The 17,198-nt window shown below is 39.0% G+C and overlaps 2 protein-coding genes across 13 annotated transcripts in view; both read right to left on the minus strand.

Moving 5' to 3' along the window:
* Nek10 (NIMA related kinase 10) overlaps positions 1–3,573 on the minus strand; it is a 196,438-nt gene extending 192,865 nt beyond the window's left edge. For all 6 annotated transcript variants that reach the window (XR_008217203.1, XM_052734077.1, XM_052734079.1 and 3 more), the window contains exon 1: positions 3,413–3,573. The gene's annotated coding sequence lies outside the window, so the exon portion shown is untranslated. The remainder of the gene's footprint in view (positions 1–3,412) is intronic.
* Positions 3,574–6,867: 3,294 nt separating this feature from the next.
* Slc4a7 (solute carrier family 4 member 7) overlaps positions 6,868–17,198 on the minus strand; it is a 91,877-nt gene continuing 81,546 nt past the window's right edge. For 5 of the 7 annotated variants that reach the window (XM_052734087.1, XM_052734082.1, XM_052734081.1 and 2 more), the window contains 3 exons: positions 14,396–14,493; positions 12,282–12,389; positions 6,868–10,800 (listed from right to left, as the gene is read on the minus strand). In XM_052734087.1, coding sequence (XP_052590047.1) covers positions 10,719–10,800; positions 12,282–12,389; positions 14,396–14,493 — 288 coding nt within the window. In that variant the 3' untranslated portion in view covers positions 6,868–10,718. The remainder of the gene's footprint in view (positions 10,801–12,281; positions 12,390–14,395; positions 14,494–17,198) is intronic. The other 2 variants (XM_052734085.1, XM_052734086.1) reach the window with 1 other exon arrangement.

Here is a 17,198-nt window from a genome sequence, read left to right on the forward strand (position 1 = left end):
CAACTTTTTTTTCAAATTAATTAACCACAAACACTGGCAAGATATGATAAACACAGAGCTCATTTCCTGGTGGCCCAGACTTGGTTTGCTCTGCCTCTAATTTTAGTTTAATTTTCATAGGAGGGATTTCCTTTCCAAATCATTTTGTCACTCTGGCTCTGAGGTCCATTACAAATATTCCCACTAGAAGATTTAATAAGCTCTTGATCTCAACGACTGTCATTGTCACTGCTAACCAATTTGAGTTGACACAAGAGAAAGTCTGGCATAATGATTCAAATAACTCAGGTATGGTGGCTCAGGGCTGTAATCCTAGCACTTGGGAGGCTGCAAAAGAGTGATCACTGTGAATCTGAGTCCAGCCTGGACTATATAATAAGTCTAGGGGCAGCCTAGTCTATATAACAAGATTCTGTTTCAAATAAACAAAAGAAGTAATTTTTTAAAATAAGTAATTGTTTTACAAGTGAGAAATAGTACATTTCATTCAGAGCTAACACTCATGCTTTTCATCTGTTTTAAAAAATATATCTTGATTTAAATTAGGTCTGACTGAGTATGTTTAAGGTTCACTTTCCACCATAGCAAGCCTCTACACTTCCTGACGAGTCTTATCTGAACACTCTCACGCTAAGTCCCATCTCCCTTATCCTGCTGCTCTGTTTTCCCCATCCATTTGCCTCTGTCCTCTACAATAGTTAACACTTGGTATTTCTAGGAAACCAGCAGTCTAAGAAATTTGTTTTAACCACCCCATTTTACAGGTAAGGAAGCCAGATACCAAAAGATGAAGGAGGGGCCAAAGCGTGCCCTCCTAGCAGTGGTGGGGCTGGGATTTGGCCTCCAAGGCCTTGGCTGAAGCATCCACAGCTGCAGGGGCTGCTCTGCCACTCTCAGGGCCTCTGGATGTCTTCTCATTGCCCTCCTCTTCCCTTCTTGTTTGACAGTCTCCCGAGGTTGCCCAGGCCAGCCTCATGTTCTCTAGGATCCTCTTCCCTTGGCCTCCCAAAAGCTGGGATCCCTACACCTGACTCTTCTCTCCCTTCCTGTATCCCACCCACCTCATTTTCCACCTCAATTGTGTTGTAAAACATCTACTCGACATTTGGAAGGCAGCGGCAGGAGAATCAGGAGTACAAAGCAAGTTTTGGCTACAGGAGATATGTATCAAAAGAAGAAAGACAAAAAAAGGAAGGAAATAGGACCTTGGTAAAGCACACTATGTCTGAGGTTCCAGAGAAGACCCGCCCTGAATGTTCAAAGTACCATGCCATAGGCTGGGAGCCATCACGGATTAAAAAGGGAAAAAGGATAAAGCCAGCTGAGCACAGCAAAGCCCCCACCTCATGCATGCACTGTGTGAAGCCACCTCATGCCCCTGCTGCTCATGCCCCTGCTACCATGCCTTCCCTGACAGGATGGACTATTCCCTGAGGCTGAGCCCCTGTCAGACATGTGGTCAGAGTAACCAAAATGTAACGGATATGCACAACCTTGGCTCAAACTTCTGATCCTCTTGCCTCATTTTCCTGCTTGCTGGCACTACAGGTGGGTGCTATCAGGCCAGCAGACTGTGTTGGCTTTTTCACTGTCTAAAACGCAGGTGCTCAGGAAATACTGCCTGTTCGAATGGGCTCCTTCTAGATGCTCTGTACCTCTCTCTCCAAGAGGCTCTAACCTGAGCTGCAAGGCCTGAGTGGTTTTGATAGTCACATTCTGGACTCCCCATTCACTGCCTACATCCTTTACTAACTTTATTTGACCTCCCTTCAGTTGCCCTGACCCTGGACTCCTCAAATGACTGGTAAATAGTCACTAAATTAATGAGTCTCTTCCTCATCAGCGCTGAAGCCATACACCAAGCAGTCTAATGACGAGATGGTATCCTAGAAACTACTGTTGACTAAACCAAAAACTTTATCTTTTGTGAACCGGCCATGGATATTTCCTAACTGCTACTTTCACTGTTTTTAAATGCATGAAAACTGTATGTGTGTGGAACTAAGTCTGGTATACATTCAATGTTTAAATGATTTAAAGACATTATCATTATTTGCATAGGTAAAAAGCTTAAGGGGCAGTGATTTGTTAGGGGGCAGAGAGTTAAAATGCTAAACTGTATGGGACTCAGCTCTCGCAAACCACACTGCATTGTCTCCCTTGAACAATCTTAAATAATTATTATGGCATAAAATAGAGCATAAATTAAGAACTTCCAGACTTTTACAATTAAAGCAAAATCCCTAAATTAACATTCACTTAAGGAGACGATATCTCTGACTTCTCCAGAAGTCATGAGAGTGTTCTGAAAAGCTGGTAACTTAAGAGAATCATTCTTTATCAAGTACATATTAAGTGCACTTGCTAGGTGTCTGAGCTAGATGCTGAACCATGAGTGAGTCAGTCTTCTCATACTTGTAGGTAGCAAAGAAATCAGGCAACATAGAGACAAGGATGGGGAAGTGAGCGCACTGCCCTACAAAGGCAGTCCATTCTCAGCAGCGTGAGAACAGTTGAGACAGCCCCAGATGTGGCATGGACCACATTCTGTGCATAGATAAGATGGAGTTTGTGTTGGCTAACCAAAGACTGGAAAATAGGGAAGTGGGGAAGATGAGCTTCCAGTAGGAAAGGAAAATACATCTTGGCACTTAAAAAATAAAAAAAATCAAAAAATAAAAGATGTCAGTCTAACAATGGTGAGCAGGTGGATTGGATGGATAGGGACAGACAACAATCAGTAATGCTGTATATATATATATATATATATATATATATATATATATATATTCAGTTTAACCAAGGGACTGGTGGAATCTGAGATAGCTTTGTAGAAATGGTTTTGTAGAAATGAAGTGGTGTCCAGGATGTGGTTTTGGGAATGTAGATAGTGGTAGTACCCATAGGAGTCCAAGGATAGTAGGGTATGGTGGGGTAGGGTTGCATTGAGAGTCGCTAAACAACTGCAGCTGGGTGCTGGGTGCTGGGTGCTGGGTGCTGGGCTCTGGCTAAGGAGAGCTTTCTATGTGATGAAGACTTTCTTCACATCTGTAACAGAAGTTACCTAAAGGCAGGCACTGAAGTGGAGGTGAGCAGAGCCCACTCTGTAAAAGGAAGGCAGGAGTGTGCTGTTCAGAAAGATCATAAGCCTCCAGAGGCATGAGAGCTGACTGACGGATACCAGCTGTTTACCCATACCAGGTCCTTTGCTCCTGGAAGCACCACGCAACGCGGAACTCACCTCTCAACACACTCTTCAGCACAAGCTTATCTACTTTGAGGCAGGCTCTGGCTGACTGACCCCAAGGCTGACATCGCCCCTTCACGGAAAGTCCCTGTGGATGGCCTCGGGAAAGGGAGGTTCCCCAGGCGGCCTTGGGCATAAGGACACCCAACTTCCCTCACCACTCACCGCTCAGGAAGGCGGCCCCCCTTCAGGCCAACCTCAAGCCATCTTCCTCATCCTGCTTGCTGCAGAACCCGAGCGAACTCAAACCAGCTCCCTCACTGACACCTGTCGGTTTTTCAGTCAATTCCTTTTCTGGCCCTGAGGGACTGAACCAACGCTTACACTTCTTCCTCCACAGCCTCGGGCGCTCAGCCAATTAGGAATGACAACGCTGCAAGGTAGAGTAGCGCCATAGCGACGGGCGACGCCTACCCGGCTACCTTAGCAACCAGAAACCGCGCGGTGAAGCTCAGGGTGCGTGGACCTAAACTTGTGTGCTGTATCCTAGTCAGAAGAGGCTTGGAATCCAAAATAGTTTATCTCAGGTGCTTCAAGAATTATTATGGACTGCAAATCAGTTCTCAAAGATTAAAGGGGGAAATGAAGCACGTCACATGCTCGGTTTCTGGGTTTGGGGGTTGAGAAGGACTTGGAAACTGATTTGTGGGCCAGGCAGGACCAGAGCTCTAAGACCGCCTGCTTAGTATCTCTTAGATGCACAAAATCACTTCAAGCTGCTACCGCACAATACATGTCTCAAGCAGAAAATCCTGAGACAACACGTTCCCCAGGCACAAGGACTTTCTATCAGACTCCTGTCACCAGATCATTCAGTGGCTTTGCAAAGTGACACAACTTTTTAGAAAGTCTGTAGAGATTTTTTTAAAATAAAAATTCGAGTTGCATTAAAATCACCTTTAAAAAGGCAAAACATAGAGCCTTTGAAAGTACCAAAGGTTGATTCTTGGTGAGCACAAGTCCTAAGATGTCATTTCACCATTGTCCAGAGCTGTGAACAAGAAATGACAGTGACTTCGGATGTGGCCTTGACAGCGCCCTCAGGTGTAGTGCCCTACCCACAAGCACTAGAATACTGGGGTGTGGGGAACTCAGCACTCAGTAAGTGGAAGCAAGAGGATCAGGAGTTTGCAGACAGCCTGGGCTGAGACACCGCCACAAAAAACTACATCAAAACCAAGTTTAACATACAGAAATTGTAAAGTACAGTTCTACACCGGAAGTGAAAGCACGGGAGAGGAAATGCAAACTGAGGCAAACACAGCACTAACTCCAGGGCATGAAACCCTCAGGGTTTTCTTTTTTTTTTTTTTTTTCCCCCAAATAAAAGCCAAAAAGGTCATGGGGCGTAAAGCTAGAGAAGAACAGAAAATTATTTTTGTAAACTCCTAATTACCAAACAGGGAGCTAAAGCAACTAGCTGAAGATTGACTTGTCTTTGGTGGGATACCAAATATGCTTTCCTATCTTTCTACTTCTCCATAAAATAAGTGTGAATTTAATACTTTGACCTTCCATGATGAGTCATCAATGTTTGCTCCATAAAAGAGAGCATGACACTCTGGCTCTGGAAGACAGAGTGCAGCCCAAACTGTGTAATAGGACTCATGACCCACTAAGGCCAAAGATCGGTGATCAGCCCCAGTGTAAGGACCCAGGCTGTGTGATGTGAATCCATGACTCTACAAGGGACAAGTCTGAGGCATTCTGTGTATCCCAACAATTCAGCTCAATCCTAGAACACTTACCATTTTTTTTTGTTCCTGTTTCTTTCCTTTGCTATCTTGAAATGAATGTCTAAACTACATAAAGTAAAATGTATTGAGTCCTAATTATAGCCTAAAATAAGCAGACTGGAGAGATGACTCTGGTTAAGAACATTTATTCCTCTTGCAGGGGATAAGAGTTCATTTCCCAGCATTGACATCAGACAGTTTACAACTGCCTATAATTCCAGTCTGGGGAATCTGACACCCTCTTCTGGTCTCAGTGGGCGCACACACACACACACACACACACACACACACACACACACACACACACACAAATAAAAAAAACTAAAAGAAAAGAAATAAAGGCAAATTAAGCTTACACCAAGATATTTAGGATCAATTCAAGACAAAACTGCATCATACATTTCTGAAAATATCAGGTGTGCCCAACCTGTGGCCCACAAGCCACAAGTGCTACAGGATTGACATCAATGCAGTCCAATATAAAATAGCAAACTTAACAACATTATGGAAAGAAAATTTCGTGTGTTTTTGGTAGGGTGAGGTAACTTGATACTTGAGTGTATAGTTCTCAAGTATGTACTTAGTAGATAACATAGTGTCCCAATGTCAAATGGTTGGTTGAACACACTTTCAAGACCCATGGCCTATTAAAACAAAAGGTGTGTGTGTGTGGCCTGCGTGCGAGAGAGAGAGAGAGAGAGAGAGAGAGAGAGAGAGAGAGAGAGAGAGAGAGAGAGAGAGCAGAGACATACACACACACACACACAGATGTTGCACGAATCCTAAATGGTCTTATAATAAAAACCCAGAGCCAGATATCAGGGTGAAAGCTGAGAGATCAGAGAAGCAGAGCAAGCCACAGCCAACACCTCTTATTTCACCAATTCCTCAGCTTCTCCAGTGTAACCCAACGTGGCCTAGAACTCAGAGATCCAGACGGATCTGGGCCTCTGCCTCCCGAGTGCTAGGATTAAAGGTGTGTGTCACCACTGCCTGACCTCTATGTTTGTGGCTTGTTCTGTCCTCTGATCTTCAGGCAAATTTGTTCAAAATATCACCACATACTGACACACACACACACACACACAGTGTGAGAGCAAAAGAGGAAGAGAGAAAGAGACAGAGACAGACAGACACACACACAGAGACACAGACACATGGGGGGGGGTTGTAACAGGAATAAGATTGATCCTGAAGTCGATGCAGACCTTTAGATGGGCTTTGAAAGAAAAGCAAAAGCAGAAAACATTGTGCAAACACGGGGAATGTCTCCATTACAAGCACAGGAACAGCAGGCCCACCACAAGGAAAGCAAACTCAAACTCAGACCAGGCAGGCAGCAAGCAGTCCTGAGTACGGAGTGCCTTCCTGGTAAACAGTGGCAACAACAGGCTAGTATGGTAAGTGTAAATTCTCTCTCAACTGTAACAGAACACTCCAAAGCCATAAACATTTTTCTTCATCTCACTCTCACAGCTTAAATTTACAATGAGATACAAGAAGGCTCTCAATTTGGAAAACAGGAGCAAAGTGTTACACGCAGCAACAGGAAAACAATCAAAATCAAAATCAAATTAGCCAAAAGAGAAACAAGCCTTGAGCAGAGGTCAGTGTTACCAAGAAAATGGTAATACAGTACACAGTACAAGTGTCTAGGTTTAAAACTCAAGGGAAAATTGGGCAAGCTTTTGAAAGGAATGCTATCTTCAACATTTCCTAACTATAAAATGCCATCATTTTCTTTTTCTTCTCCTCTTCTTTTCTCTTTCTCTTCTACATGAAGAACTGGGAAGCAGGAAGCAGAAGGCACTCACTCCCTTCTTCCCTGTCCCTAGCTTAGACTTGCAGCTCTCCCAATAACAGAGTAAAAACAACAGCCAACAATTTGCTATGTAGACTTTTATTGCTCTTTCAATTTTCAATAACATCTACAAAAAAATAGTTTTCTCTAACAATTAGGAAACAAATGTGAAAGGCAGGATGGTTCACATTATAGACTTAAGTAGAGACTTTTACTTCATATAGATGAAAAATATCAGGTCTACAATTTGTTTAATTGACTTTGGATTTTATTACAAAAGAAAATACCATTGCAATTATAATAAACACCATAAAAATTGTAACTAGATTGGGAAATCACACCAATATCAAATATTATATAAATGGACAACAAATTTGAATTTTAATTTAATTCTAACATAGTAAACACTGGAAGACACTTTACCCCTAAAAAGCTAAAAATTTTGAACAAAGGAACAAAAGAAAAGCTACACAGAAACAATCAATGTGCAAAAATATGATTAAAAAACATAAAACTGGGGCTTAAATTATAAGTACGCATTAAAACTTTAAAATAATCTTTACAAGATTTTATTTGACAATTTACTTTCCAGAAAGTTAAAAGGGACCTTGCAATTAAAATGAATAAATCTTGTGATTGGAACACTATTTGAAAACTTGAATGCAGTTTGTCTTTAAATTTACATTCTAAAAATAAATAATTGTTGGACTAAATGAAGACAGTTTCACATATTGGCGCTACAAATGATAACAATGATGAAACCTACATGAATACATTTCAGACACATAAATTACTTAATATAAACACATTTGAACTACAATGCTGTATTGATGGCTCACGTATCCCATTCTGAGCACTTTGTCAGGATGCAGATTCTGAGCTGCTGAGCGGTGCACACTCATAAAACCTAAACAGGAAGCTCTGGTGTGACACCTCACTGTCAGAGACCATTCTTTCTGCAGAATTTTGAACCTGCCTTTGTGAAAAGGAAGCCAGAAAGCTTACACTCAAGCCACATCTTTCAGTGTGTGGAAGAAACAAACACTTTGGGGAATGGAGAAACAAGAGTTAGTGATTCTCAGCAGTAAACAAATCGTAATAAATACATGCATTAGCACACAAAAACATTTCATCCTACGTGTCTTATAGAAAGCTTGGCAAATCTGAACATTGGTACGCCACAAGTTTAAAAAAAGTTAGGAGAGTTAAGAGTGATTTCATACACATATACAAACACTCACACAATGTTTTAAAAACCTTGTACTTCACTTTTGCATATCTAATATTATTAAAAATATATATATAGAATCACCCCTTTAGCATCAGGAAGCTAGTTTACTGTTTTCTCAAAAGCTCCTACTTTAGATTGAAACAGCAATACAAAGGAAGTAAATTTCAGATAGTTAACACCAGGATTTATTATAGTCTCTGTAAACACACTCTACAAATAAATAAAATATGGTGGAGGGAAGAGTATCCTGAGGTGGCTCCATGGCCATGGTGTTCAGTAGCACTAAGCTCTACTCTGAAAATCAAGGCATCTAAGAAAGTGCAGGGCTTTTCTCTGAATTTATTTTGTAAATGGGTATGTACAAGTTTAATTATTTTGCACCTTGAGGTAAATCAGTACATAGCAATTACTACTGCTCATATACACCTATTTAAGGCAGCATTTAAAAATCAATATATATAGTAAATTATCTCTCTTGCTGTCTTGCAATGAGTGTTATTCATGATTGTTATTTTCAAAAAAAAAAATAGCACAAGAAATGTAACCATCTGAAGGAAGCAGTTAATTCCCTCTGCTCTTCAGAGGAGTAGTCGCATCAGATCAGTAAGTCAAGTAGTCAAAAGAAAGGAGAAGTCATTAGTAACCAAAACCACAGTGAAACATCTTAGATGCAAAGAATTTTGTACGTCATGTTTTTTTTTTTTTTCCTGGCACTGGATAATACATACATACATATATATAATTAAATAAATCACAGGAAGATTATGATACCAGGTAGTTTTCAGTTTAAATTTTAAAATCACTTCCTGTAAAATATGTTAACCCTTTGATGTCCAGACACAAGGAAACGATATGAGGAAATTCTCTTGTTTGGGCACATCAGGGGGGTTATAATTAGCAGCAAATGGGAACTTTGGAAATCACTACACTGCTGAGTGACGAGCAATCACTTCAGTGGAGGTTACCAATGACCATAAGCACCATGGCAACACTCCCCATCATAGGTTAAGGGAGTCCAATAGAACTCCAGATAGTACCAGATGGTGCCAACTACTATTTTAACTAGAATTGAACTATGTGATCTCAGATGAGTGAATTACACTAATTGGTACATAGTTTAGAATGAACTAAAACTACTTCAAACTTGCCAGGAATATCTGCTTTGGGCCATTCTATTCATTTGATCAATTTCTTCATACTTCTGTATTTTAGTCTGAAATGACTAAGGGACATTAGAATTTCCTTAACACGTTTGCTCTAACTTTCATGTCCCCATCACCTTCAGCATTCCTGGGGCTTCTCACTATTTCTGTGTATTATCCATCCTCTTGTTATATCACTTTCGTCCCACAGGCTGAAACAGCATTTATTTACTTTGTGGGGAGCTAAGAATATATAAAAGCTGACAATTTGCTATACATTTAAAAGACAGCTCAGAAATACTGGAACCCCAATGCTATCACAGACAATGAACAATGTCATCGACCTGAGCTGCACAGAAAATATCCAATTTCCTTTTAAAATGTAAATATGGCAGTGCTTTATATCGAAGATATGTTTGTCACTGATTTCAGAATGCAAGTGAGCACCAAATATCTACAACAGGAACAATTTACTCTATATTTGTTACTGTCTCAAATATTTATATAATATTTAAGTATCAGAATAAATAAAATATTTTAAAAGGAAATTGTGTATAAAACCTACTAAATACATTGCATACAACAGAGTAACAACAGAAAATGAAAGGTAATTCTTATAAAGGAACACTGATCACAAGCCCATTTAAAAGTGTGCTGACCCTTTATTACTGCTTACAACAGGAAGATATCTGAACCTAGAGCACACGAGATCACTTTAAGTAAAAGAGAGCAAAGACCAAGAACAATGGGACTCTGGGTTTCTAGAAAAGGATAAGTATTGGAAAAGTCTTGCTACCAAGGTAACAAAAGTTAACTATTGCAAATGGGCACTTTATAGTTTCTAAAACTCAAAATATTATGAATGGTGTGGGTGTTAAAGTAGAAGTCACATATAATTTGTTTTTTACTTGTCCATCAGAGTGGAAGCCCAGACAATTTTTAAAATTTAAAAATCACTCCTAAGACATAAAGTTCCTACCTAGAAAATCTCCAGTAATCTATAATCACATCTGTGTTCATCACCTGTGAAGTATGAAGGAAGCCCAAAGAGAAACCAGGACATGTCGTTTTCCCACAACATGGGCAGACTCCTTATTTACCTATAAAACACTACCAAAAGGGAAACAATAATCTTTAAAAATTATAAATATATAGACTAAGTATGTATCACTTAAGGTTGATATGATTGCCACTGACAAAGAGATTTCAGAAAAGCAGATTGAATACAGTTTTCTACATCTTTCTATTGCATAACAGAAAGGCTTTACCCCCAAGAAAATAAATATCTGAAGAGTAAAATCCATGTACCTCGTTTCTTAGAGACCATTTCATTAAAACAGTCTCCATGATGCTCCCAACAAATGTCAGATGCTACTTCAAAGAGCCCCATAGTCACGCATAAACAGCGTGACATGCAGTACTATTATACACAATGGCACGGCACATGTGCATTTTGTGTGTGTGTGTGTGTGTGTGTGTGTGTGTGTGTGTGTGTGTGTGTGTGTGTGTATACACACACACAGACAGGCATATATCTCTATATATTCCTTTTGGTTTGACTTTACAATGAAGTCTCAGCATCCATGTATTTTTTTGATGGTTCATCTTCGAAATTTATTGTCACACTCACAGGCTTTTCAGGGCTGTTTAAAAGAAACAATGAGGAAAAAATTATTTTTAAAAGAATCAATCATAAATTCTCAAATGGTCAACTATATATATACATAAAATCTACAATATACCTATGTGCTGCTTGCTAACGCCAGCCTACAACTTGCTATTACAATCTGGCTGCTTTTGTTTCTTCTGCAATCTCATATATGAATATAATGTACTTTGATCATATTCATCCCTCTCATTCTCTTTGAACCCTTTCTTGTTCCCATGATGTCATTTTTTTAGCATGAGTAAAGCCAGGATGTTGTCTTTACTCTAATGTGATTTTGAATAGACGGCCAACCCACATGACAAGTTAAGTATAAAAGATAGGCACTAATATTACTACACAGCCTTTATTTTCACCACAACACTATTAGCAATCCGAGTCAAGAGTGCTGGCAGAATGTGAATAGGAACTCAGGGTGAAGTTCAAAGAACTGTAAAATCCTAGAGGCTAAAGACAGAAACTGAAAGAAGGAACAGTGAAGCTTAGAATTAGAACTTCAAGAAACATAAATCAAAAATATATGATGAAGAGTTGGGCATGGTGGCACACACCTTTAATCCCAGCATTTGGGAAGAAGAGGCAGGTGGATCTCTGTGAGTTCCAGGACAGTCAGGGCTACATAGTGAGTTCTAGAAGAACCAGGGCTACATTGTGAGACCCTATGTCAAATAACCAAAAGAAAAAGAAAGAAAAGATGAAGATTAGGTAGAATACAGGTTTTATAAAAGGAGAGAAAAAGTAAACACTTATCACAAGGTAGAGCTCAGCCAAGAGAAAGCACAATTATTCTATTACTATATATTTATTCATTTATTTATTTATGCCAGGGTTTTGCTATGTAGCCTGAGAGCACAAACAATCAATCTCTCTCTCTCTCTCTCTCTCTCTTCCCCAAAAGAAAGTACAATTTATTTATTTAGGCCAGGGTCTTGCTATGTAACCCAAACTGGCCTGGAGCACACTACATGGACTACATCAAGTCTCAAACTTGGGTCTCTCCTCCTGCCTTTGCCTCCAAGGACTGGAATTATAGGTGTGAGCCACTATCCAGGTAGCATTAATTTAATTCTTAGTAATTATCTTTCTTTATACATTTTTCTTTTAATTTGAATATAATTATCCTTAATTGAACCTTTAATTATGAATATATATTCAATTTGTGAATATAATTAAATTCACAAAAATATATATGCACTACTTTTCAGAATTTATTTTTATTATAAAATGGTAAAAATATTTTTCTGAAATATGAAATTGTAAATTTAAAACTTATAAAAGATAAACATGAGGAAAAAACAATCACAACCTGCATCAGAACACGATATAGGTAGAAGAGATGGAAGGAAATGGGGCGAGGACTGGCTTTGTTCAGCAAGGAAAATATATTTAGATACATTAGGTAAATTAATATGAGTGAAAACTGGCAACAGTTACAAAGGCATAAATAGTTATAACTACCTCGTGTTAGGTCTGGTTACTTTGGCATTCTCAGTATTCATGGAAAGAGCCTTCCACTGGGCAGTTTTGGCCATTTCATCTGATATATTAACAACTGAAGGGTCAATACTGAAGAACAAATACACTCTGTGGTTAGTATCCAGTACTTGCAAAAGCATTAATGCTGTCATTTATATAAGCATCGTATAATTTATTGTTTTCATCAATTTAAAAATTGAGAAAACATTTGGCATGCACTTAAACTACAATCTAACAAAGTATTATAAACTTAGAATTCTGCTATCAAGTATTCACAGAGAACTCCAAGTTCTTTTACAATCTAAACTAAGAGGACTGATTATGTTAGCAAAATCCACTTCAGTTTGGATTTAGATGGTTCTTCACCAGCATTCCAGCCATGACACCTTCTGATCATCTAAGCTCTGTCATTGAGATAACATAAAAACCAATGACTGTGTCTAAAAGCCTAAAAATAGAGATTTAGTCAAAACTCTTAGAATTCACACTCTCATCAAGTAAAACAACAGTATATAACAACAACAACAAGAAGAAAAAAAGCCCTTTGCTTTTCTTTTGCAAATCATTTTTTTTTAAATACTGGAAAACAAACAACTGAAGTTCTGCACTTAGCAAAGATGGCACAAAAAAAAAATGACTCCACCAATTTTTAGCTAGATAGTCTCATAGTTTTAGTGTCAAAGTGTTATTTCATCAGATGTATCAAAATCAAAGAATAGTAATACTATTTACTATAAAAGTCAAATGTAACATTTCTACATTTCTATGAAATACTCAAAATGACTTCAGACCCCCATCCAATAATGATTATATCCATAAATAACGTGGGCTCAATGTTATTGATCACAAGTAATATGAACATTCCATAGATAAAACTGCAATACACTTATTAGCCCCTCCCCTTTTTAACCAAAAGAAAAACAATTCATGCAAACAAGCTACAAACATGAATGCCATACTGAATTACATGAGTGAGATGGGCAATGCAAGCATTTAGTCACAGCTACCAGGAGGCAGAGGCTGAAGCTGTAGACCACAGTAAGTCTGAGGGCAGTTGCTAACTCAGTAAGATCCTATTTCAGAATAAACAACAGAAAGTGTGTGGCATGCTGGCTAGTTTAAGACAACTTGACAAAGTTAGAGTCCTTTGAGAGGAGGAGACCTCAACAGACACCGCCTCCATAAAATCGGCTGTGGGCAAGCCTGTAAGGCATTTTCTTAATTAGTGATGGATGGGAAAAACCCCAACCTATTGTGGTGTCTGCTATTCCTGGGATGGTGGTCTTGGGCACTCTAAGAAAGCATACTGAATAAGCTATGAGGAGAACAAGCCAATAAGCCAAAATCCTCCATGGCCTCTGCATCAGCTCCTGCCTTCAGCTTCCTGCCCTGCTTGAGTTTCTGCACTGACAGCCTTGAACACTGATATGGAAAAGTAAGCAAAATAAATCCTTCTCTCTCCAAGTTGCTTTTGGTCATCATGTTTGATCATAGCAATAATAACCCTAGTAAAAAAAAGTTGGGGAAGTAGCTCAGTATGCCAAGCATACACCGAATCCTAGGTTCAATACCAGATACTACAAAAAGAAGAAATTAGATCACATTAAAATAACAGTCTAATAGCAGCCATGTTATAAGTGACTGATACCAGTTGCTTAAAAAGTATTCCACCTCTGCTCATACTTTAAATCATATTTAAGTTAAGACTGCAGCTGGGCATGGGAGCACATACCTTTAATCCCAGCACTCTGGAGGTAGAGGCAGATACATCTCTGTGAATTGGAGGCCAAACTGGTCTACACAGTGAGCTCCAGGCCAACCCGGGCTACATAGTGTAATTCTGCTCAAACAACCAAACACACACCATTAAGACTGCAGAGTAGTATGACAAAGTCAATGCAAAGTCTTGGAATGGTTACTAGACTTTCACCACATAAGCCAAATGTCCAAGTTGAAAACAGTAAGCCTTCTAACCTTCCACTGTGTTTACTTGAAGAAAACATTTATTCACCACTATTTCAAAGAAATATTACATGTTTATCTATACACCTGACACATGTAAAAAATACATTGTACAAAATAAAGTGGTATCTTACCTATATTTTATGTTTTTAACTGGAATTTGTAGGAGACTTCCTCTTTCAAATGGAAGGTGCACAGTATCCCCATCATCCTGAAGCATCCGCTCAGCTTCCTTTAGAGCACAGACATGAAGACATTACTTTCTCCAGAATATCCCCAGGAGGATCTGTTACCAAGAATACCTTAAAGACTTGGAAAGCCGAACTGAAAACTTCTTTTGGCAATATGAATACATAATTAAAAGCATGAAATTAAAAGAACTACTTGTAGAAATTTATTTCCCAAGTTATATCCTCTATTTCTGAAAATGAATAATTAATGCTATCTGAAAGGTAGTATCACCTAAGTCTGAAGACTTAGTTATACATAGCAAAGGAGAGAAAGCTGACATCTCATGTCTCATCACAGTAAAAGCTCATCTATATTAGTCAGTTTCTCAGCCTCAGCAACACTGACAGAGCATACATATTGGTGTAAGGGGAAGATCTGAGGATACAGGACATTTTTCAAGTCCATATGTAACTTGTGCTAGTAGCAGCCCCTCCAGGTGATAAAAAGGTGACTCTGACACTGAATATATCTCTTGGAGAGGATATCATCCTGGGCTGAAAACCACCTGAACATTTAAAAAAGAAAAAAAAAAGGACTAAAATTATGACCCATTAATAATGGAGGAAGACACAAAGAAGCATAAGAGTACTCAATCTCATCTCATCTCCCTATTAACAGAAATCCCACCATTTACAATTGACAAGGCACCCAGATTTAAAACTGCTACACTAATTTCCCAGCATTTTTTGCAACTCAATGGGAGACCTTACACAAGCAACTTACTGAATGACAGTTTTAGAAAGAATCCTGAAAAGAGAATAATGTTCATTTTGCCTTCTGTGTTCTCTTCCCATTGCTTCTGTTCTAGCGTGATAGCCAGGGTTTATCGGCTATTCTTATCCAGAAGGTGAATCTGAAAATGGAGACTGTATGCTTGACACAGGGAATAGTAACCTAGAACCCCTGATGATTCTACAGAATCATGACACCAGATCACTTACTTCTGAGAGTTCTTCCATATTAGAAAGCAGATTCTTGGACTTTTAAAACGCACTTTCACTGTTGTCCTTTAAATTTATATGCTTTTGGACCAACTAATACAAAAAGCAAGCAATCTGACCTGCTTATTTTATGTGTTTTGCAAATAAATAATACCCTACACAAAGAAAAACCACCAAAATCTTACATGTTTATGCATGCATCATTAAAGAAAACAAAACCTTTTTATTTTAAAATTAGAATCTCATTCAAATAATTATAATGACTATCCTAATTATAATTCTAGTTGAGAAATATACCCTTTCCTATCTATATTTAAGTAAGACTATGACATTCAAAAATAAGTAGTCAGGTATGGTGGTACACAAATGTATCCCAAGCACTCAGAGTAGGGAGGGCTGAAGCAGAATAGGCACAAGTTCTAGGCTAGCCTTAGCTATATAGTGAGGCCCACCTCAAAAACAAAACAAACAAAAAACTGAATCTCTCTCACCTGATTTTCAAACAAAGTTCTGAATAGGAATTATGCCAGCTAGTTTTAAGTCAACTTGACACAAGTTAGAGTCATCAGAGAGGAGGGGGCCTCAAATGAGAAAATGCCTCCATAAAAGTCCAGTTGTAGGCAAGTCTGTAAGGCATTTTCTTAATTAGTTATTGATGGAGGAAGGCCCAGCCCACTGTGGGTGGTGCCACCCCTGGGCACGTAGTCCTGGGTTCTGTAAGAAAGCAGACTGAGCAAGCCATGGACATCAAGCCAGTTAAGCAGCATCCCTCCATGACCTCTGCATCAGTTCCTGCCCTATGTGAGTTAGTGCCCTTGCTGCTTTTGATAATGAACTGTGAATGAAATAAACTCTTTCCTCCCCAAGTTGCTTTTGGTCATGGTGTTTCATCACAGCAACAGTAACTAAGACAGGAATATTGAGGAAAGTATTACAACCAACAAGACCATATTCAGTTTCTACTTCCTATTCAGTAAAAGCACAACTGTAGTAAAAAAAAAAAAAAAAAAAAAAAAAAAAAAAACACATCAAACCCAGAATAAAGTATTTCTTTTTAAATATCACTGTATAGATCAACTAATGGTGGTATATAATACTGAATATGAGAACTAAAATCCAGGCTGGAGAGAAGCCTCAGCAGGAAAAGGTACCTACTGTACAGGCTTGGCAATCTGACTTGACCCTAGAACCTACCTAAAAGTCAACAAGACAAACTCCTGAAAATTGTGCTCTCATCTCCAAGTGTGCACTGTGGCACACAGGCCTCTACCTACACATCCTGAGCATGAACACACACACAAAACAATAAATAAATGCATTTTTTAGTCAGGCATGGTGGAGTTCCTTAGTTCTAGCTACTCTGAAGGCTGGGGTGGGAGGATCCTTCAACTCAAGAGTTCAAAAGCAGCACGGACATGAGATCCTGCCCCGAAACAAAAAAGTTAAGAGACTCTTTGCATGTGTGTCTGCATGTGTGTGTCTACAGAGAACAGAGGTCTCTGGTGTCCTGCTCCATCACTTTTCACCTACTACTTTTATACAGCTGTGGTCTCTCACTCAATCAGGAGCTAGCTTCCTGTCTAGGCTCCAGAGAGTGGTACAAACAGCTACACCCTGCCTTTTAAATGAGTGCTAAGGACTGTGAATTCAGGTCTTCATGCCTGTGCAGCAAATGCTTTTACTTGATAAATCATCGTCCCCAGTCCCTAGTAGAGTCTTAAACACATTTAGACTTCGTCAGTGTATATGTCAGACACTAAAATAC

This window comes from Peromyscus californicus, unplaced genomic scaffold (assembly GCF_007827085.1).
Source record: "Peromyscus californicus insignis strain IS unplaced genomic scaffold, ASM782708v3 Scaffold_12__1_contigs__length_115047231, whole genome shotgun sequence".
In the NCBI taxonomy this organism is placed as follows: domain Eukaryota; kingdom Metazoa; phylum Chordata; class Mammalia; order Rodentia; family Cricetidae; genus Peromyscus; species Peromyscus californicus.